Consider the following 23,142-nt stretch of genomic DNA (forward strand, 5'->3'; position numbering starts at 1 on the left):
CCCCAATGTAATTTAAAACCCGTGTGACCCTCTTCTGTGGAACACAAATGGCTGAATTTTCAAAATGATGATGAGAAAAGACTGAAAATTCTCATAAACTATCCATTTAAAATGTTTAAAACAAGATGCTAATTTCCTCACCTTGATTATTAGGGCCTTGGATACAGCAAATTAATTGCTGAATTATGGTGTTTATTCTGAATAAAAATGTTTTGTGTATGTGTAGCATTGAGTGATTTCAAAAAAATATTAAGAGAAAGAATAGTCAAGAATGAATGCACATTAGTAACTATATTACATCTGTAGTATACAGTGTGTATTATTTTGTCTGTCATAATTGCCCATAAAATAAGTTTATTTTCAAATACTAAGACATTTTAGTGTTTTCAGCATGAACCAATATACAGGAACATAACAGGGCATAGGCCAATGTAACAAGAATTTAATTTTATTTATTTATTAGTTTTTTTTATTTTATTAATTTTATTTTGTCCTTGAGTGTAAAAAGCACAAAAAGTCCAGAAAAGACCAATAATGAAAGGATGCTTCTTTTTTACTGTTTCTGGTTAACTTGGCAGTAAGTAGAGGCTATTAGGGAACGTATTAAAGTGAGTGCAGCTCTGTTGTTTAATGTGTTTACTCCTTTTCATTGCTGTCCTTTCCTTTTGAATACCTCTTGAATCAGCCCAATGAAGGAACTTGCAAGGAACTAGCTTACACAGGAATAAATGGAGTAATTTAAAAGAGAAGTGTGTAATTTTTTTTCAGTATTAAAATACTTTCCTAGTCTGAAAGCCATTTGTTTGTTGATTTCCCTGAGACGTGTAAAGGCACTTTAAAAACATTCTGTTGTTTGAACCAGACCCACATAGCAACGCTGACTCAACCAATGGAGTGAGTTTGGGGGTGGGGCTATCAGTTTGTCCAACCAATGACAGATGGAAGGAGTGTCACGGAAGCCAGTTTGAAATAAATGGTTATTTTTAAATTGTGTTTGATGATTCTAGAGGTAGAAAAAATAAAACCCTTCACACTTTGAGTTTAGTTTGCAGATTTGCCCACCTGCACATCCAAAATATATGCCTCCTTTTCGAGTGTCTGTCCCCTGGCGTAGAGCTTAGCTGGCTAACACAAGTCTCTCTCTTTCTTTCTTCTTCTAATTCTCTTTCTTCCTGTCTGTGATCTGTTAATCCTCTAGCTCTCTTTGGCCTCTCATTAACTAGAGTCTGTCTTGTCTTTTTCTACCCCCACTCCCCACCTCTTCGACTCTTGGACCCTATAGATTCGGATAAACAGGGAAGTAAGTACTTCACTGCTCTTTCTTTTCTTTCTCTCTGCTTTCTTTCCCTCTGTTCCCCATTAGCTCGCTTTTCTCCCCCCTTTTGTGTCATGGCATTACTCTGTTTGGATTACTTAAACATGAAGAAAAGTGGCTCTGTCACACAGATCTTCTTTATATCCGTCCCTAAATGTGGATGCATAAAACTTTCAGCTTTCATCTGTTAGGTTTCTTTTTTTCTTACTGGTACCTAGTTTTCATAGTTTCAGGTAAAAAAAAAAATATTCTCTTCACCTTTTCATTTACACTATTTTTTTCCAAATACAGGTGGAGAGAGGGGTCAGAGGTCAGGAGGTTAGTCTTTGTGGTAGGATAGTTGCTAAAAAAAAAGCATCTGAAAGGGGGTTTGCTGGTCTTAGCTCATGTAAGGTCATCCTGTCCAAGCTGGTGCTCAGGTGAAAAGCCAGTCTTCAAACCTGACCAGTTGAAAAGTGCACCCCACGCCCAAATGGAAGCTGTCTTCAGCAGTCTGTAAGACTGAATCCAAACTTTAATCTTTAAACTTAATACATCATGAATTGTATGCCACTGAGCTACACCTCAACTTTTGCAGAATCAAGCTTTGTGTTCTCTAACAGTGATTTTTCAAAGTCTAAATTTGAAGAAAATAAACAGGCAGTTCATACACCAATAAGAATGCACCTTTAAAACTTAACAAAAAAAGCAGGTTTGCTGGTTCTAGATGAGTTTTAGGCATTTGTCAGCTGATCAGACTGGAGGACCGTCTGACCGAACAGCTAAAGACCAACTTGACAGACTGAGAGGCTAAATAGACCAGATGAAATCAGCTAAGACCAGCAAACTACCTGAGGCTGGTTTAAGTCAAATTTATTTTTATTTTTTTCAGCAGGGCTCCTATTTTGGGTGATGAATGTATTAAAAAGAGCAGGGTGACACTTCATAATAACTTTCATAAATAAAATGATTTAGTCATTATATAAAATATGAGTATTTTTTGTAATTTTAGTAATTTTAAATATGAATATATGAGAATATTATAAAAAAAAAACATAGTTGATTTGAAAGTTATTATAAAATGTTATGAGTAAATAGAGACCTTTATCCATTTTGATGCCTTGAGTGATTTTTTTTGCAGTGTGTTTATAGCATTGTTTCAGAGTTTTGAGTTGCTAAATGTTGTAAAGTGTTTTCTCAAGCCTTTTTTATTATTTTTGTTTTGTTTTTCTCCCTTTAATGAGCTTCCGTGTCCTGTGAACTTTCCTTCTATTTTCAAATCAGCCATTAAATGTATAACTGTAAGTGTGATGTACTGTATCATCATCTTGAAAAATCGCTGCTTTTCGGCTGCATTGGAGTAGTTGCAGCTTTGGGCTTGTGATACGATCATCATGGATTTGAAGGCAGATAGTGCGACCCATGAACTGAATCATTACTGAGATTCGCTATCGTACCCTTGAGCAAAACACGTACCTCACATTTACTCCAGCAGGATGGTCCCTGTTAGTGTGCTATAAATCCACTTGCACTGCTGCGTAATGTACTATACCTTGATTTTTTAAGCCTACAGTATATGGCTGCTCTTTTCCCTTTGGCTGTGGTTGTCTAACTAATAAATGCCAGATTTTGAGATCTATATGGTATGGTTTCCACAATGGAGCAAAAACATACAGTACCTTGTAAATAGGTATGTAAGGCAGTTGTGACTTTGTCGTACTTTTTTTTTATCAATTCTGACTTTTTTCGGAGAATTGTTTGATATTAAGACCGAATTGCAAAATATAAACTCAGAACTGTGAGTTAATCTGAATATAAAAAGTTGCAATTACTTATTTGTTACTCAGTGGTGAAAAAACATTTTTAATTGCAAGATCTAAATTCAGAATTCAGTCAGAAAGGGTCATTGGTTATGTATTGTTAATTTTTCAATGTTTTCACACTTTAATTTTTCTTAATTTAATACTATTTCATTCTGCATTCTAAAGACTGTTTAAAGTTGGAAATCAAAAATAATTACATATTTTATGTTATTGTATATTTTATATTTATATTATTTATATTATAAAAAAAATCATTCTGTATATACAGATGTATTTGTGTATACTAAAATATGCAAATGTACATTTATTTTAAAGTGGTTTTTGGTTATTTTATTGAACATATTCAGTATAATAATTAGCTTTTTTACTAATTATGAATTAAAAAAATAATTAATTACTAATCTGTTGTTTTATAATATACTTTTTATCACACAATATAATTTAATCTTTATATATGAAAATATGTAGCTTGCCTTTATGAAGAGAATCATTGACAAAGGGACCATCATATTTAAACAAATGTTTGAAGACCCCTTGTATAAGTAATAGAAAACCATGCTACTACTGCATCAGCAGAACAAAGCTGTTTTGGACCTGTTATCTTCCCAATGTTTTCCCTGCATCAATTGTATTCTCCAAACCCCATAGACTTATGAATCCTTTCAGTGTGGAGCAAGCATCCCCCACAATTCCTTTTTCCATCTACAGTGTATCTGTTACTATGTTTGTTTGTACAGTGTGCAGGAAATAGCTTGGCCCAATCTAAAATGTAGTGGGCGTCTGCAGTGTTCTAAATGGAGCAGCAAATGCTCAGCAACAATGAAGAACATGTCTCTATTATTCCGCTAACGTCTGTTTAATGAAAACAGATCCACTTTTTGGGAGCATCCCCAGGTAGTTCTTTGAAAAGGCTTAGCTTTGATGAATAAATTGCATGTTTTGAGATGTTCCTAGAGTTTCTTTCTCCCTGTACATTCTAAACATAAGCTGATAGAGGAATCGTGTAGGGAGCTTATGTCCTCCATGATGAGTTCTATGTTTGTGCACTTCAATATTACTTTTGTAGCAGGGTGCCTTTTTGTTTGTTTGATCTTTGTGCCTCAGATTTATTAACAGCGTTGGAGAGTACCAAACACTACTAGCTATCCTGCTAACTTGACTACATTTTTCAATTTGCTTTTAGTTTTCAATCTAAAGAAGGTTTCGAGTCATGCAGTAAGTTATGTTGTCAATATTGAAACAGGCTTTCCTTAGAATTTCTTAAGTAGTGTTGGGAGGTCAGAACTAGTCAATCAGTTTCATGTTTTACTTTTTGTCTGTGGTAGTGCAGATTTGTGTGTTCAGAGCTGGTGTCATCCTAATTTAGAGGCTCGTTTTCTTTTCTAGGAAATAAACTTGATGAAACTACTCCCCATGCTGAGATCCCATGACCCTTATTTAATCTCAGTAACCCACAGATTATCAAACGGTTCTGCTCACAGTCCAAATACATTTTGGTTCATTTCAAATGGTGGCTTTCAAAGCAGTCGTTTGTACTGGACATCTAGAACTAAAAACCTTGGATCTCTGAAGAGCATTTGTACTCTAAGAGGAGTGAGATACGCACAAGTGATGTTTCTAGGACACAAATGGCTAACACAGCACGTCACCTGTCTTTCTTTCTTTTTAGGGTTACCATCGATCCAACCACTTCATCGCCACTCAGGGTGAGTATCTTTGTCTTGACAAGACTTGTGGATGGATAGATGGATGTGTGTGTGTTTATATGGTTCAGTCTGGCAGTGTCCAATCCCAGGAGAGAGTGCCTCTTTCCTCTCTTCATTCTGAGCCTTTGGGTTTGTGTGTGTGTGAGAGAGACTGAAACCTTCAGAACACAGAGATCCAACAGATGGAATCTAATGAGTTCTGATCAAGGAAATTATAGAGGTGTTTGAATAGAGATGGTGCAGCAGAGTCAGGATTACCACCTGCTGTCTTCTTACCCGAGATCCCCATCAAAACCACCAGCACAATGACTGCAGGACCTTTGCAGTCATAGTCAGACAGATTGTGTGTTCTGCGGAATCATTTTCCTAATATTTTTGTTTTGTTTTCGAATCAAAGAACATCTGTAGAAAATCATTTGACCTTTACATCCTTTATTTGTTTTTATGTCATTTGCAATTTTTCTCTCCATTCAACCATAAACATCACTCAATTTATATTGATAACAAGAAAAACCAGTTTGCCAAAGTGGTAAGAAAAATTCAAATGAATTCAATATGAAACCAAATCTTAAATTCTTTGCAGTTTTGCTGCAAAGGAAAAATATATATTTATTTGTAAGGAAAGGTTTAAAGGGATACTCCACCGTGTTTTCATATTAAACTATGTTTTTCCCTTAACTAAGATGAGTTGATACATACCTCTCTCGTATAAATATATTGTATGGCGGAATACCATGGCAAGTGCTTGTAAGCACTTCGTCTTGGCGCAGTAATATCTTCACTCGTGAAAAATCCTCTCACCAGCCCCCGCTCCCTCTAGTGAAGATATTACTGCGAAAACTTTTTAAAACTTATAAGTCAATGGAACGATGAGTGCACTTAACCTATTTTGTGCTCTGTTTAGTAAATCTAGTGCCATATTTTACATTTTATTGTTTAAATATCTTGTAAATACTTGTTTAATAAGTAAATAATGTACAGTTTGTGTGGTCAAAGACAGTAAACAGGGAAAGACCATAAAACCTGAAACTACCTACATTAGGATACCAGTCCATACTAGGAAACCGACTTCATGAAGATACTAAACAATGTATTTCTTTAATTCTCAGCATGCAAAAAGATTTCCGTAGCTTAGTTTCCAAAGAAGTCATTGGAAATTCCCCACCATGACAGAAGAAACAATGTGTGTGCATGTGAGAGAAACATCAGACATGAACCGCCCTCTATCCCTTTCGCAGCTCTACTAAAACAAGGTCACCCTCTTCTCTCATCGTTTCAGATCTCCCATAAATAAATCATTACATGTTTGTGGTTTGTCTGTCTTTCCCCCTAATTGAATTTCGAGGCAGACTCAATTGATGGGAGAAATTAGCTTTTTCTATCAAAGAGCCACATCCTGCTGAGGTTAAAAATGGTTCCATTCACCAGTAATGTCTGCTATTGAATTACTCTGTGTGAGGCTCTGGATTACTGAACTGCCTTATAACATGCAATGACACTTGGTAAATTAAACCCGCCGTCTGGAGCACTGGCTGCCATTCATTGAATGTGTGTGTGTGTTTGTCTGTTTGCAGGGCCCAAGCAGGAGACAGTGTATGATTTTTGGAGAATGGTTTGGCAAGAAAACTGCTTTAGTATCGTCATGATCACCAAGCTAGTGGAGGTGGGCAGGGTATGTTCTAGATCCTTCCTCATCTGCACACTAACCCATCAAAGACACTCCCCGTTCACAACAACCCTACACATTTCATTCTGTCATCACCTTGAAATCTTTGTGTGTTTTGTGGGTCTGTTAGACTTGTGTGTGCTTGGAAATATGTAAATAGATTTTAATGTCATCATTTTCCATTCATCATTCATGGTCACTTTTTTCTTGATAAAACCGCAGTTTTAGAGATACATTTTATACCGTATGGGATTGCTGTCAATGCAGAAAAAAGTACCATTTAACACCATGAAAATACAGGGTTTATTTGGACTTTGGAGTATCATGTAAATACCATGCTCTATGAATATGATAATCATCCTTACATGATGTTCGGCTCTGATATATAGCATGGTTACCATAATGATAACCATATTCATGTTCCATAAAATGTATAATGTCATGTAGGGAAGCACTATATGCATATATCAGTTATAAACAGGTAAAGTGAAAGTAAAGGTACATATATCAGCAGATTTAGAGGTTTTTATATTTGTTTATTTATGGTATTGGTGGATAATTCATATTTAAAAGAGCATGCTCATTTCTGCTATTTTACATAGTAGCCATCATATGCCACTCAATCTTTTAAAACAGTACTAATTTAATAATACATGTACATTTAATCTTCAGCAATTCCCAAAATGAATATCTTTTTTCCCACTTTTGTATATTATAATGCTTAAATTCACTTGTACAGAAGCATTCATTTTAGTTTTCAGTGTTTTATTTCTAATTTATTTCGACAAAATGGTGTAGAATTTTAATATCTACTATGACATGAAAATAGTAACTCTGGTCCAGTAATCCATGGTACTACTACAGTGCAGTACTGTACACTTATCACATGCTCGCATTATATAAAAACGCCTGTTTTGCTGTCAAACTAAAAATGAGATTTGAAATATCCTAATTCCCAAACTCATGTAATGCATTGTGCTTCCTTGTTTTGTGGCCCCCTCGTTCCAGCCTTTTCAAACCACCTCCTTTTTTTCCTCCGAGATAATTTCCTCTTTCATTTTCCTCTCCATACCCGCATCAGCCCCTTCAGTACTTCGGAGACAGCGTCTGCTGCCAACAGTCCTCTTAACGGCCCGTCCCTGCCCTCTTATGAAATTGGGGCTTTATTATGAAAAATACGCTTTCCCTTTTTATGATAGAAGCTGTGAACAGCAGGGATAAATGGATGATGGCTTAGGTCCGACAGCAAATCTAACAGTCTGTGTAATGGTAATAGGCGTGTAGAAATAAGCGTGGTTTACAGTACACAAGGAGGGAGATCTTTCACTTCATCAGTTTGATTGCTGTAAAGCTTTAACTCTGAGACCAGAAGGTTTAAGATACAAGTGTAATATATCTTTGTATAATGATATACAAATGTATACATCTCTGTTTATATTTGGTAATTAAATAGGTAATCAACTAAATTTACTGAATTTAATACCATTTTTGCTCCTGACGCTGTCGAAACATCTTCGCACTTTAATACTAACACAAGTAAGAATCATGAAACTAATGTAATAACATGCTTTTTTGGAAACTTAATTGTGCATTAAAATCTATTCATGATATCGTTTAATTTCATATTGCCAGCAAAACCATTTGAAATATACAGTATCGTATATCAGCCAGCGCTAGTATCATGTCGTTGTGGACTTCTAATGTTTTCTAACCTGAGTTTGTTTATTTTGGTTTGTCTTTAAGGTGAAATGCTGCAAGTATTGGCCAGATGAGTCAGAGATGTACGGAGACATTAAGATCACACTGCTGAAGACTGAAACTCTGGCGGAGTACACAGTGCGAACTTTTGCCCTGGAGCGGGTATGAAATGATTTCTCTTCCTCTAGAGACAGGACAGGAAATGATGGGGAAAAGAAGGGTTGCATCTCCATCATGAGCACCACACCACCTCTTAGCCACGGCTCCAACACGCTCTTATTTCTCACATAGCACTGTAATTTGCGCTGCCATTTGATATGATGCGATCTGTTATGCACAAGTTCATTTACAGCCAGCAGGCCATTATAACAAAATCAATGCAGACAGGGTGACCAGGTCTGGTTATCCCAATCTTGTATCATGTTACTCCACATTACCCTGCTTATTACATGGCTACTTAACAAATAAATAAATAAAATGGACATTAATTATTTATTCGAGTTGAAATAATTGGATTATGTGAGAACAAAGTGTCAGTGGAGTGATGTGAGAGACATGAAACTATAACAGCCATGTGGGAAATCAGTTTTATTACATCATCCATACAGTTTAGCATCATGATACAAAATGATTAGATCTCAGACTGCCATGATTGATCCATTAAATTCAAGTATTTCTAAAACTTATAATAAACTCTCATATGTGTTGCTATGAGCAGTGCAGTGATTTATGTAATCTGGATTCTGTAATCAAATTTAAAAAAAAATATATTTGTAATTAGACTGTATTATGTTTTAAAATGGTAATTTGCTTTAGAATCAGTAAAAAAAAAATTGATAACCTGATTAACTTAATATACATTAAAAGGCAGTAAATTAATTTATTCTTCCCAATTTATCTTTTTATCTTTTAAATTGTATTGCACACAAATAGCAGCCACTACTCATGCAAGTACTGTATAATTACATTTAAAATTGAGAGGCAGTAAAGGATAAAATAAATGAATAATAAAAAATACAATAAAATACAAAAGAAAATAAATGATGGAATCTTTTAGTTAATGTTTTAATTTGCTTGTTTTAATTGTATTTATTTTAAGATTAATTATTAGCTTTTCACGGACCCCCTGTAGTTCCTTCATAAACCCCAGTTTGGGAAATCTTGACATGTTTAATGCACTTCATTTTGTTGATGGCATACTGTAATATTATCCTATTCAAATCAATGATAAATGAGTTGGGTCAAAAGTAATCTAAAAGTAATCAAAAAGTACCTAAAATGTGGAAGGTGATAGATTACGTTACTAACTATAATTTTCACAATCTCATTTGTATTCAGTAATGAGGAACAAGTTCTGAGTAATCTACTGAGCACTGCTGATACGCATTGGTTCTTTGCTAGGATTATGGTAGAACGTGTGTATGTGTGCACCCGTTTTGCGTGTGTTTAGTGGAGAATTTGGAGTGACAGCCCTTTAAATGAAATGGAGAGAAGCGCCTGATACCCAGCAGAGGCCCACCGAGCTGTCTGTTCCAGGATTAGAGCTGCCTCATCTCAGAATGCTTTATGGCGGGCACATTAACTAAAGCATCTCTTACTCTCTTCTCTCATTATCTCTCCCTCTCTCTGATACAGTGGGCTAAATGTGGGTGCGTTTTCTGAAATTAGCTCGATTTAACCTCCTCCACCTAACCCCCTGTCTTCTCTTATCGTCGTCTTTGCTGCCCTGTGGAGGCACAGTTCTGTCGACAGCCTTTGATGTGAGTTTTGCACTTGCCACGGCCCTGTCAATCAAACACAGGCCGTGGGAGGAATGATGTGCTTGTGTGTGTTTGGCGAATGTTGGGGAAGGTTTTTTCGGTGTAACCATCAGGCAGTCTTTCGGCTGAAGCTTTCCTCGTGTGTATTTAAACAGACGGGCAATTGGGATGTGATAATGGGAAGTCTCTTAGTGGCCTGTCGGGTAGACACACGCACCTCCCCTGAGTGGGACCACAGAGCTGGGTGTTTATTTTCACTGTCGCTTTTGCTAATTCATAGAGTTTGCCTTGGTGTCTTTGAGCCATGAGGAATACAAACTCCAGAAGTGAGTCACCTCAGATTTTTAAGCCAATATGAATTTTCTTTTTCATCCAATAAAAAACAATCCTGTTGCGGTTTGTCTCGATTAAATAAAAATAGTAGTAAAATGTAAAAAATTGCACATATCTATGTTGGAGCCGTGGTGTGGTGGTATACCCTTTACACATTGAGCCAAGATGCTTGTATGGACAATTCGAGTTTAAGTTTCTTATATCTAAATTTTTCTCTAATCAATTAATTTTGATACGTATTAATTATAATTGAATTGTGAGTCTGTTTGTCTTTTAGAGAGGATACTCCGCCAAACATGAAGTATGTCAGTTTCACTTTACATCATGGCCTGAGCATGGAGTCCCATACCATGCCACGGGTCTGCTAGCCTTCATCCGGCGGGTCAAATCATCCACTCCACTCGATGCAGGGCCTGTGGTGGTCCACTGCAGGTATGGAGCTCTGCATTTCATCATATTAGAACTGCTAATGTTTGTCAGACAGAAATGTCTGAATATGTCTGTTCAAAATCTCACCAATGCTGCATTTATTTGATCAAAAAAATGCTATTTTTACTAAACTATTTTATTGTGAAGCATTATTACAATATAAAACAACTGTGTTCTGTTCTGAATATATTTTAAAATGTAATTTATGGCAAAGCTAAATTTTCAGCAGCCATTACTTCAGTCTTCAGTGTCACATGATCTTTCAGGTCCTCAAGTTAGATTTTGTATTATGGTAATTATCAATGTTGAAAACAATATTTTAAATTTAATATATTAGATATATATTTAAATATTAGAAAAAAAAAACATTAATTTAAAATATAAATAATTTTTATATGTCTTTACTGACTCTGTTGATTCATTTATTACATACTCCCTGAAAAAAATTACTTAGTTACTTACCTTAATTATTTAAAACTTACCCCAAACGTTTGAAAGGTATCTGCATGAATATATACCTGAATATGTCTTTATATAATATAAAGCCGAAGAAACTGCTTGTAAAATGTCTTGCTTGAATGTTGCACTTGTGCTTACTTTCATTCAAATAGGTAACTCAAAGAATACAGTGGGACTATCATGTTTATTGTTCAAAAACCTGAGGTGACCATGAAAGATGTCCAAAAATATAGTTTTATCATTGTACCGTGTCAAATACTTTTGGTTCTTTTTGTTAGTTTTTGATGTCTGTTGTTCCATGGGACTTTGATAGTTCACATCCCTCCATGTCATACATCATTTGTGGCAGCTGCTTTAAAACTTCACCAGCCTGATCTTTAGTTCATCTGCATCAAAGAAAAAGCAAATGTCATCATTTTTGAGGAACATTTTGCTATCTGTCTTTCGTTCTTCCTCTTCAGTGTGGGAGCAGGCAGGACAGGCTGCTATATCGTGCTTGATGTAATGCTGGACATGGCGGAGTGTGAAGGAGTGGTGGACATTTACAACTGTGTGAAGACCCTCTGCTCTCGCCGCATCAACATGATCCAGACAGAGGTGCAGCCTCTCAGATGCTTCTCCATAACTCCCTTTAACCAGCTATTGCAGGAGACTTATTACATGACATCCCTTGTATTTGCATAGTCCTATCCCACAGTCATTTGACTGTTTAAAACATTAGTAATTATTTACCAGATGCTTTAATTAAATCCATCCGCGAGGGTTTATGTAGCGCGATGTATACACACGCAGTGCACTCTGAAACATGCCACAATGTTTTGTTTATATACTGAAACATTGGGGTTAAACAAATTCCGTTATCGATGCCTGTGTATTGTCTTTGTATTGTCCTTTGTCTCGCATGCATTCTCACTCCTCCTCCAGTCCTCTCTTTTCTATTCTCCTCATTCCTTTTCTAATCTTCATTTACTTGATCTATCAATGGTGTTTCTTCAGAAGGAAGACAGTGTCTTGTCCGGAAAATCCAGTTGAGAAAATTAAACGAAATGAAAGCAAATATTATAAAATAATAGATTAAATCCAAATCCAAATTTGAAGTCTACAGCAAGCCATGTGTAGTTATGTCTTTGCTTTTTCTCTCTATATAACAGGAGCAGTATATATTTATTCACGATGCCATCCTGGAGGCGTGCCTGTGTGGGGAGACGGCCATCCCGGTAAACGAGTTTGCCCTGGCTTACAAAGAGATGCTAAGGGTGGATTCTCAGAGCAACTCTTCACAGCTACGAGAGGAGTTCCAGGTCTTTGCCAACAATATCAAATAATATACTGTTTTAGCATTTCTCCCCTAGGTATTGAATGTGAGATCTCACTGGTGCAAAATCCCACATGACTGTACATTTAAACATTGGTTTTGGCTGTGTCACATTGTGAAGCAGTTTCACAGTCAGTGGGGGCAGACAAATTGCTTGTCACCTGAAATGTCCTACATGACACCTTTCTCACAGGTTGTACAGCCTATTCTTCAATCTCAGTGAAACACACTATACATTCAATGTTGAACAGAAATGTTTAGGGACCTTGGTATTAATGAACATCATTTGCTGTAGCATAATTATACAGTAATACTCTTGGGGTCTGTTTTTGCAGCTTAGTTTCAATAAATGACCTGAACAGGGCAGAATGTTTTACATCATAAATTAAACTCTTATTTGCAAGAAAAGAAGGGAAATGACATTTTTCAGATTCCTCTACAAGTATATAACTTGTATGAAGTTCTATAAATGCAAAATCTGTTCAGTGGAGGTTGACGGCAGCAGTCAAACAAGACTCTGAGCTTCACAAAGTGTGACACAGTAGATTAATGATCAATACTGTTGAATAAATGTATTTTGAGTGAGGCTAGACATTCAGAGGACATTTAAATAATCTTTTTGACTTCAACGAAAGATGCCTGCGGCAACATGGGGCCGTTCTGTAGCGTATGTACACCTACACACATAACAATGAGAAAACTGAGCCGTAATAAATGACAGAATGTTGGAGACGCTTTCAGAACTCAGAAGCTTTCATTTGATTTGTATACACTGGAAACGTGGGTATCTTGGGTGAAGGTTCTTGAGTAGGAGGCTATTGATTACAGAAGTTGAATTGTTTTAGTACACTTTCGCGAACATTGATAAAGGTAGTAGTGCAAAATGTTTAATAGAAGAAATACCTTGCATTCCGTGTCCATTGGGAGCAGTAGTCAGCTGTGTTTCAGTTTGCCACAGATCCTCAGGGAGCGAAAGGACGGTGAATGTAATTTAATAAAAGATGTACCACTCCACATGTGTTGCTGAGAACACTTTTATTGATTCAGTGGAAGGCAGGCAGAACTATCCTTGCTCTCCTGCACTTACCCCATTGCAGTTTTCTGACTTTACTTTCCAGGTGAATTATAATGCATTGATTATAAGCATTTTTTTTTCCTAATGCTTTCCAAGAGAAGTACAGGAAGGCAGCTTTACATTACAGAGTGTAGATTGTGCTATAGTTATTAGGTTCTGATGAAGGATATTATAATGGGTTTTGTAGATAAATATTTTTGATGCTCACGTAGACATCATCTTTTCTGTTGAATTGTCAGGTTTCTTTGCTTTAGGTTGTTTGCACAGGCAGAACAGTGCATGTGTCATGGTTTTTCCTGACTTTAATGAGCTCATAGAAACTACATTTATTGTGTATGATGTTGGCCTGGTTTGCAGTTTTGTTTGGTACTGTAATTGCAGTATTAGTTCAGAAGAGTGAGATTTAATGCATGTTAAAGCTAGTTTCAAAAGCTGTTGTTGGAGTTGGGGCACATCTGCGGTCACCAGATGCACAGTACTATTAGTGCATAATGGAAATCTTCATAATCACCAGTGTGCCAGCAAGAAACATTTTTGTTTTCGACTCTGCTTTCTTTTTCTTTCTTTCTTTCTTTCTTTCTTTCTTTCTTTCTTTCTTTCTTTCTTTCTTTCTTTCTTTCTTTCGCCTTTTAATTTAGTTTTTATTAATTTCCCTGCTTTGTGTGGAAAAACAAAGTTTACATAAATCTTAATTTCTCCAAGTTGTGACTTTATATTTCACAGTGTTGCTTTATTTATTTTAATTACTTTATATCTCTAAATGTGACTTTGTATCTCAGAATTGTCTTAATTTCTAATTTTAAACTTCTATCTCACTGATTTATTTATTTATTAGTTTATAAGTGTGTTAGTTTGTTTGTTTGTTAACTCTGTAGCAGAAACAGGCTTCAGTAGTTATTGTACTAATTTTTTTGTGTGTGTGTGTGTTCTTCTCTTTCTTCTCATGAAGAATCAGATTTAGTCTTTTGAGATAAAATGGTTTGATGTGCTTCCAGAATCTAACGTCTTCCCCATTCCAAGACAGCATTTGAAACATTGTTATTTTACCATTATTTATATACTATATAAAATATATTATGTTTGTTTGTTTTTTCATTTAACAAATTACTAAACATTTTCAGTTAAAAAAAAATGGATAGTTTTATCTTAGGCAAAACAGATGATATAAACACTGGTTTGAAATGTCTCATTCTGAACCTCTGGAACATTTTGAAGTCATAGGGCCCTATCTTGCACCCAGCGCAATTGACTTTGTACACCGACGCATGTGTCATTCCTATTTTGCACCCGCGCAAAGCACGCTTTTCCCTCCACAGAAGCACGTCGCTAAACTAGTGAATGAACTTGCGCTCCCTGGGCGGATCAGCGCAAAAAAAGAGGCGTGTTCCGGCGCAAACAATCCCTGGTGCTATTTTGCTGTTCCATTAAGCAATTGCGCCACTGACCAGAAAAAACCTAGTCTAAAGTCAGTGGCGCGTTGCGCGTTGTTCATTATGCTATTTTAAGGGCGCATGCTTGACCATAATGTATAGCGTGCTCAACGCTCATACACTTTGCTCATATAATCTACACAGATTTTTATTAAGATTCATAAATTGTTACACTAAAAAAATATTAACACATGAGATGACGGAAATCATTGTGGTGTGCCACGAAGATGTGAAAAAATAGGCATAAATCTTGCTTACAAATTATTCAGGCTAATTGTAGTAATTAAGGATCAGACCTGTTTGCCCAATAGTGGCAATACATATATGTATATAAGGACATCTGACAAATTGGTTTGTCCGTCAAGAACCAGGAAAAAAAATCGATGAAACAATTGTGGCTATTTCCTCCCACGCCTGTTTAACCGACGCTATTTTGGGTGGGTTTCTCCCATCCCCATACAACACAATTTCTCTGTCTTTCACTGCTCTTACAAGAACATCAGTCTCCTCGGCTGTGAACCGCTCCTGGCGTGCGCCTGGTAAATACGCCATAATAATAGCAATCCATAATGGAACTTGCGAACCTGCTTTTAAAGGGAATGTTGGATGACGCTCTGATTGGTTTATTTCACGTTACGCCCAAACCACACCTATGAATAATGAAGCTACTTCAGACCAACCCACTTTAGATTTGCGCCGGGCGCAAGAGCCATTTATCCCGCCGGGAAAATAGCAACAGCGCCGAGACCCGCCCACAAACTTACTTGCGCTTCGCGCTTTGACAATTGCGTTTCAGATCGTTTAAATAGGGCCCATACACTTTAGATGCATTACAACAATAATAAACCCATTGACCAAGTCTCAAGCAACGAAAAAAAAAAAAAAATACTACAAATCCCGTCTTCAACATCAATGTTCCATTTCTGTTTCTTTCAGACGCTAAACTCGGTGACTCCTCATCTGGATGTGGAGGAGTGCAGCATTGCCTTGTTACCACGAAACCGTGAGAAGAACCGCAGCATGGACGTTCTCCCACCTGACAGGGCCCTGGCCTTCCTGGTGACCACTGAGGGAGAAAGTAACAACTACATTAATGCAGCACTGATGGATAGTTTCCACCGGCCTGCTGCCTTCATTGTAACCCCTCACCCGCTGCCCGGCACAACCTCTGACTTCTGGAGGCTGGTGTTTGACTACGGCTGCACCTCTGTGGTCATGCTGAATCAGCTGAACCAATCAAACTCTGCCTGGGTAAGTGAAAGCACCAGAAGTTCCACTAAAAACCACGCCCAAGAGGGCTTTGGGAGTTTTTCTTCAAAATACATCTTTATCGGTTGCCTTTTTGCATTCACATCATCACATGTCCTTTGAAGTCGCTTAAGCTATTTTGTCCCCAGCTCCTCTTAATCTCCCTGTGAAATGTTCTATATTCATAAGCCTATAGTCAAGTCTCATTTACATACAGCTTCCCTTTGAGTTTGCGGAGTGGCGTTCCGGTGCTCTTCTCGATCACGACTCTCTGAAAACCCTGACGTGCGCTAACATGCCGGCAGTTACTCAGTGTCACTCTCACAGTCGATCTGTTCCTTTTTTCTCTTTGTGGTGGATTAACGTCTCTCCCTCTTCTTCATTCGCATGATTGCTCTCTGCAGTCCATAAGTATTAATATTTATCACCTCACTTGCTTCACTGTCATTAATGTTCTTCCTCTTTCATGCCTATTCTCACCATCCCCGCCCATTTAATTTCAGCTCAGTTCGGTTTAGTAAGGCTACAGCGTTTCATATGTATGGATGGTGAATTCTAAGGCTGCAGTATATTCCAAATACAGATGAGTTAAAATATGGATGCATTTCATATCACATTCTTAGATTGAAATCCGTATGGGTTTTTAGATTATGGGGGTTGGCCTCTGACTGTCCTGCCTGATCATCATAATTTCAGCAGCTACACTGTAAAATATACTTCAGAAGCCTCTTCTTTCCAAAACCCATTTCCCTCTAGAACCTTTTTTTTTATTTTCCCATGCAGAATTTTATTTCCTCAGAACTCCAGTTCCCGTCAGAACACCTGTCACTGTAGAATCATTTTCCCTTCAGTAGATTTTTTAGTTCTCGATTCTTTCAGAATCCCACTCCTGCATAAACCCCCATTCCTTCTTAAATCACTTTCACCTCTTCAGAACCACTTTTCCTCCAGAATCCATCTCCCTTTTCTTCTCTATTCTTCTGTTTTTAGTTTTAACATTCCATGAAGTGAAAAAATTATTGAAACACTTTTGAAAGAAGCATGACCTTGAAAAAGTCAATATACTGTATATATTTATAGTCTATGTGTCTTCCTTATTTGTTACTTCCTATGTCTCATTGTGTTTTCTTCTATCTTTCCAGCCTTGTGTGCAGTACTGGCCCGAACCAGGTCTTCAGCAGTATGGTCCTATGCAAGTGGAGTTTCTGTCCATGTCTGCAGATGAGGACATCATCACCCGGCTTTTCCGGGTCAAAAATGTAACAAGAGTGAGTTCCATCAATGATAATTTATTTCTTACATATGTGTTTTTACCCCCCCTCACATTACTTCATTATATTGCAAGCCTAGCAGACCCTTAAGTTTACTCACTTCATCCTTTTGGGCTTCTAAAGGTAAAAAGTTATCCAGCTGTGCAAATGGGCCTTTCTAAAAATGGGAAGTAGATTCCAGTGTAATTTCCTGGGAGAATTCCTTGAATTACCACCACAGGGTTTTAATGATATTCAGCGATAATACATTTTTCATACCTTGGAACCGGTTGATCATTGTGCCATTTAACCGTCAGCTTAATTTTGAAAAGTGTGGAAATTGAGACTTTTATGTAATATTTAAAAAGCTTTGAAAGCGTTCTAGGGCCTTCTATATTACTATGTTGGCTTTTATGCCATGTTACATTCAGATCACGGTTTAATAGACTACAAGATAAAGTGGTATAATAAATAGAGTTTGTCAGTCCAATATATTTTGTCAGCCAAAGCTACAAGAGCAATTAAAGAACAGAGGAAAAGCTATTTCAAAATATCCATTTTCATACCATCAGCACATGACACTTCATATGGCGGCACTTTCTCAGGCAAGGACAGATGCTGAAATAAGTTTTCATAAGCCTGCAGATATGAAATATACATTAATGAGCATGCCACAGAAGGTCATTTTTACCACTTTCAAGTTGCCCCAGCTTGTTATATTGGAAGGGCCAATTTTGTTCTGTTTTGCAATGCGATGTTTTATAGTAGTGCTCTTTGCCTAATGGATGCATGTTTTTTCTCTCAGCTCAATGTACTTTTGACAGATGTTACAGTGTTTTAATATTTTGGCACGCAGTGTGTCTTTGGAGCGTAAGAAAAACTAAGGCGACTGAGTCAGGGGAAGGCATTTCCAGCACTGTAGAGGGAATCAAGGGGGTGTGTAGATGTGGATTTCAAATGTGACATCTCTATTACTTAGATTATGTGGTAGATAATGTGTTATTGTTTTTGTAAGCTTCTGCTTTTAAAAGGTGCTCTTTCTGCATTGTTGCAGATCTGCCGAAGATACTTGTGTTTTGAAAACCCTTATAAATATGGGCATTCATTGATTGTGATTATCCAGGAAATCTTGAATGTTAATGGAAAAATTAAATCTTGCATATTAGTTTAATCCTCCATATTATGTTTGATGCACTTGGTTTATTTAATGATTGATTGAACAATAGATAAACAAGACATGGTTTGAAGGCTCGTTGGGTAAAGGATATTTTATTAGAAAATTAAAATTTTTCCAAACCTAAAAAAAGATTTCCGGCTAATCAACAGATAATTTTACAGGTGCATCTCAATTAATTAGAATTTTGTGGAAAAGTTAATTTATTTCAGTAATTCAACTCAAATTGTGAAACTCATGTATTAAATAACTTCAAAACACCTGCAAATGTTTGCTGAGCCTTCAAAATGGTCTCTCAGTTTGGCTCACTAGGCTACACAACCGTAGGGAAAGACTGCTGATCTGACAGTTGTCCAGAAGACAATCATTGACACCCTTCACATGGAGGGTAAGCCACAAACATTTATTGCCAAAGAAGCTGGCTGTTCACAGAGTGCTGTATCCAAGCATATTAACAGAAAGTTGAGTGGAAGGAAAAAGTGTGGAAGAAAAAGATGCACAACCAACCGAGAGAACCGCAGCCTTATGAGGATTGTCAAGCAAAATCAATTCAAGAATTTGAGTGAACTACGCAATGAATGGACTGAAGCTGGGTTCAAGGCATCAAGAGCCACCCCACACAAACCTGTCAAAGAATTTGGCTACAGTCGTCATATTCTTCTTGTTAAGCCACTCCTGAACCACAGACAACATCAGAGGCATCTTACCTGGACTAAGGAGAAGAACAACTGGACTGTTTCCAGTGGTCCAAAGTCTTTTCAGATGAGAGCAAGTTTTGTATTTCATTTGGAAACCAAGGTCCTAGAGTCTGGAGGAAGGGTGGAGAAGCTCATAGCCAAAGTTGTTGAAGTCCAGTGTTAAGTTTCCACAGTCTGTGTCAATTTGGGGTGAAATGTCATCTGCTGGTGTTGGTCCATTGTGTTTTTTGAAAACCAAAATCACTGCACCCATTTACCAAGAAATTTTGGAGCACTTCATGCTTCATGCTTCTGGTGACTAGCTTTTTGTAGATGCTGATTTAAGTTTTTGGCAGGATTTGGCACCTGCCCACACTGCCAAATAGGGTTATGCTGATAGCCGATAGAATCGTGTATCGACGATAGTCTGAGATATCGACGTAAGCAGATTTCCGTGTTGATAGTCAAGACGATATTAGGCTCATTCTCATATTAATGTATTAAATTATAATAATAATAACTATCACTATTTTTATTAGGCGACCTATTATAATTCAGCTATCAAACTTCCCAGCTATTTCACTTCAGCACCGCATTTCTCTCTCACACACACACACCGCGCGCAAAAGAGGATTAGAGCCTGTGGCCGCTGAAGAATTTGAAACGCTTTGACTTGGATAACTCGTTAAATCCATGAAATGAAAGAGATGGAAAATGAGGAGTTGGTGTTCCACACATTTAATGACTGGTACATGGCAACGCGCTCTTCTCATACACGAGAGATTAACTCTTTCTTGGTTTACAAATAAAGTAAAGACAAAATAATAGCAAGGTGGCAGAGCGAACTTATCCATAGTGGTTTTCACATAGTCCTTCTCTTAAAGACTGATCACTTAACTTATAATGCACACTATGCAGTGATGAAGTAGAAGGACTACTTGAGGACCACTATGGATAAGTTCTCTCTGCCACCTTGTTATTATTTTCATGCACTCCGCACTATAATGTGATTCATTCAAAATACAGTTTTGGCTGTTACAAAGTCTCCATCCTCAAACAGACGCACATCATCTGCAGATATAAGGTATTTCATTGCACTTTAATAAGTAATCTGAACGGTCTATATATTTGCAAAATTTTAAATGATCCCTCATTAACTGAGTTTAATGCCACAGTTATGTTAGAATGAGTTTCCTTCTTGTTTCTGTGGCTCGTAATGAGGCGTGCGGTCCGGAGCGCTGTATGACAGATGGATCAGTTCAATTCAACTTTACTCCAAATATATGAACTTACCGGTTTTAAATACTTTATATTTAACATGTTCGTTTATGTCCAATATTAGTGTTCAACTTTTAATTTTCATCGTTGACTGATTTTGACTGATAACTTATGTGCGCAGACACGGCAGATTTCTCACAGCACGCACGAGATGACAGTTGTGTCTGACTATAAAGGAACTAGCTGTTTTAAATAAATTATTTTATATTTAATGTTAGTTTATCAGTATGTTTGAAAGTATATTTTTTAGATTATTGGTGATTCCAAAGGCTCTCTCGCACACCTGCGCGGTGTAAAATACCAAATAGTTATGCTATGACAAGAACAAAGAGTCTCTCTCTTGCTCCACACATGCACGATAATATCGTGTATCGTCGATCTCACGGGCTGACGATATGACAATCTGAAAAATGGTCATATCGGCCAACACTACTGCCAAATGCACCTAAAGTTGGTTAAATGACCATTGTGTTGGTGTGCTTGACTGGCCAGCAATATATGGGGTATTGTCAAGAGAAAAATGAGAAACAAGAGACCAAAAAATGCAGATGAGCTGAAGGTCACGGTCAAAGAAACCTGGGATTCCATTCCACCTCAGCAGTGGCACAAACTGATCACCTCGATGCCATGCCAGTAATTAAAGCAAAATGAGCCCCTACTTAGTATTGAGTTCATGTAAAATAAATGAACATACTTTCCAGAAGGCCAACAATTCACTAAAAATGATTTTTTTATTGATCTAATGAAGTATTTTAATTAGATAGTGAATTGGTGGGGTTTTTTGTTAATGTGAGCCAAAATTATCACAATTAAAAGAACCAAAGACTTAAACTACTTCAGTCTGTGTGCAGTGAATTTATTTAATACATGTGTTTCAAATTTGAGTTGAATTACTGAAATAAATAAACTTTTCCACGCCATTCTAATTTATTGAGATGCACCTGTAAATTGTCAGCTTTGGGAACCAAGAAATAATCTGCTGGAACATCCTATGAACTTAAAATTATTAGTGAGGGGTGTAACCAATTCCTGGTTTATGTTTTAAAAAAAATATTTACTGGAAAAATTGTCCTTTTAATTACATTCTCTATTCTGTAAATCAGTTATGATATATGTAGCAAAGGTATGGTGCAATGTGTCTAAACGAACTATATAGAAAATGAACATGAATGAGAATCAGTAGGGATTATTATCAATGAAAATGGCTTGATTTTCATTTAAAATTGCTTTAATTTTAATATAACATCATATACACCAGAAGATGTTAAATTAGGGTGTATTATGTATGTCCTAGCAATTGTTTACAAATTGGAAGAACATTTTGGCAAAAAAATCATTATGTCAAACTTGTTAAAGTGTGTCGTTCACCTATGGTCAGTGCGCTCACTTCCTCACAGCAACCCTCAGGGCAGTTTTGGGGTGTGCCTCAGGGCTCTATATTAATTCCACCTGTGTTTCAAGCCAAAGCAGGCATGTGTTTCTTCCCCACCCAACTGAATCTCTTTCCCAGAAGACTCATTCATCAAAACCTAAACACTGCTGACTTGGCACTGCTGAGACCTCAGCATGGAGAACAGTCCTAGGCTACTGTACACATTCATAAACAAGCCCAAATGCACAGCTGGTGATGCATTACTGATCGTGACCTTTCCTTTTCCTCATCTCATCCATGTGAAGCTGCAGGAGGGTCAGCTAGTCGTGTGCCAGTTCCAGTTCTTGCGCTGGTCTGCATATCGTGACGTGCCTGACTCCAAAAAGGCCTTCCTCAACCTGCTGGCCAGTGTGCAGAAGTGGCAGAGGGAGTGTGGGGAAGGTCGTACAGTAGTCCACTGCCTGTGAGTAGTACTGTTACACATCCCACACACAAACTAATTTGTTTGATTAATTTACAGCCTGCAAGTTCATTGTGAACAATGTCTCTTAAGTGATTTCATTTGATTTGTTACAATCTTAAAGTTTACATTTAGTTACTGTGTGTCTACAAACTTTTTGTTTACTTAGTCTTAATGCAAATAAATTAAGCAAACTTCCATTTTGCAAATGAAATTTGCACACAATTAAATTAGGTTGTGACAACTTGATCAAGAATTGTGTTGCATTAGCTGCTTTTAATTATCTAAACTGAACAAAAAGTTGCTCTTTTTGAGCGTATTACATTTAATATTTCTTTGTTAAAGTTTTGGTTTGATTATTTGCATTCTGTCCATTGATTTCTGCTGCAGGGTAATACATGCAACTGTATTTTATAATCTGTTATAAGCTATAATCACTGCTAATCAGATACAGACAAATGATACAAAAAAGCTTAATGGTACAGTCTTGTGGTGTGCTTAACTGCAACTTTTACTTCCGCCATGTGTCCTCTGCAGCGTGTCATTGATTGATGTTTCGCCAAGCAAATGATGCAAACAAAATTATTTTTTTTTTTTCCTACTTGCCCAGTGAGATGTATGTCTAGACTAGCAGGTGCACTCTTCAATACAGGTAGTGGAAGATTTATGAGCCAGTGTGTTTTAAACACTTCTCA

The 23,142-nt window shown here is 37.0% G+C and overlaps 1 protein-coding gene across 15 annotated transcripts in view; it reads left to right on the forward strand.

The window, feature by feature from the left end:
- The window catches only part of ptprub (protein tyrosine phosphatase receptor type Ub), a 206,412-nt gene that overhangs the window by 177,472 nt on the left and 5,798 nt on the right, over nt 1–23,142 (forward strand). For 5 of the 15 annotated variants that reach the window (XM_026283811.1, XM_026283810.1, XM_026283818.1 and 2 more), the window contains 10 exons: nt 1,283–1,300; nt 4,787–4,823; nt 6,398–6,495; nt 8,233–8,349; nt 10,558–10,712; nt 11,630–11,765; nt 12,320–12,469; nt 15,925–16,239; nt 17,379–17,504; nt 22,293–22,450. In XM_026283811.1, coding sequence (XP_026139596.1) covers nt 1,283–1,300; nt 4,787–4,823; nt 6,398–6,495; nt 8,233–8,349; nt 10,558–10,712; nt 11,630–11,765; nt 12,320–12,469; nt 15,925–16,239; nt 17,379–17,504; nt 22,293–22,450 — 1,310 coding nt within the window. The remainder of the gene's footprint in view (nt 1–1,282; nt 1,301–4,786; nt 4,824–6,397; nt 6,496–8,232; nt 8,350–10,557; nt 10,713–11,629; nt 11,766–12,319; nt 12,470–15,924; nt 16,240–17,378; nt 17,505–22,292; nt 22,451–23,142) is intronic. The other 10 variants (XM_026283815.1, XM_026283816.1, XM_026283814.1 and 7 more) reach the window with 4 other exon arrangements.

This window comes from Carassius auratus, chromosome 16 (assembly GCF_003368295.1).
Source record: "Carassius auratus strain Wakin chromosome 16, ASM336829v1, whole genome shotgun sequence".
Lineage (NCBI taxonomy): Eukaryota > Metazoa > Chordata > Actinopteri > Cypriniformes > Cyprinidae > Carassius > Carassius auratus.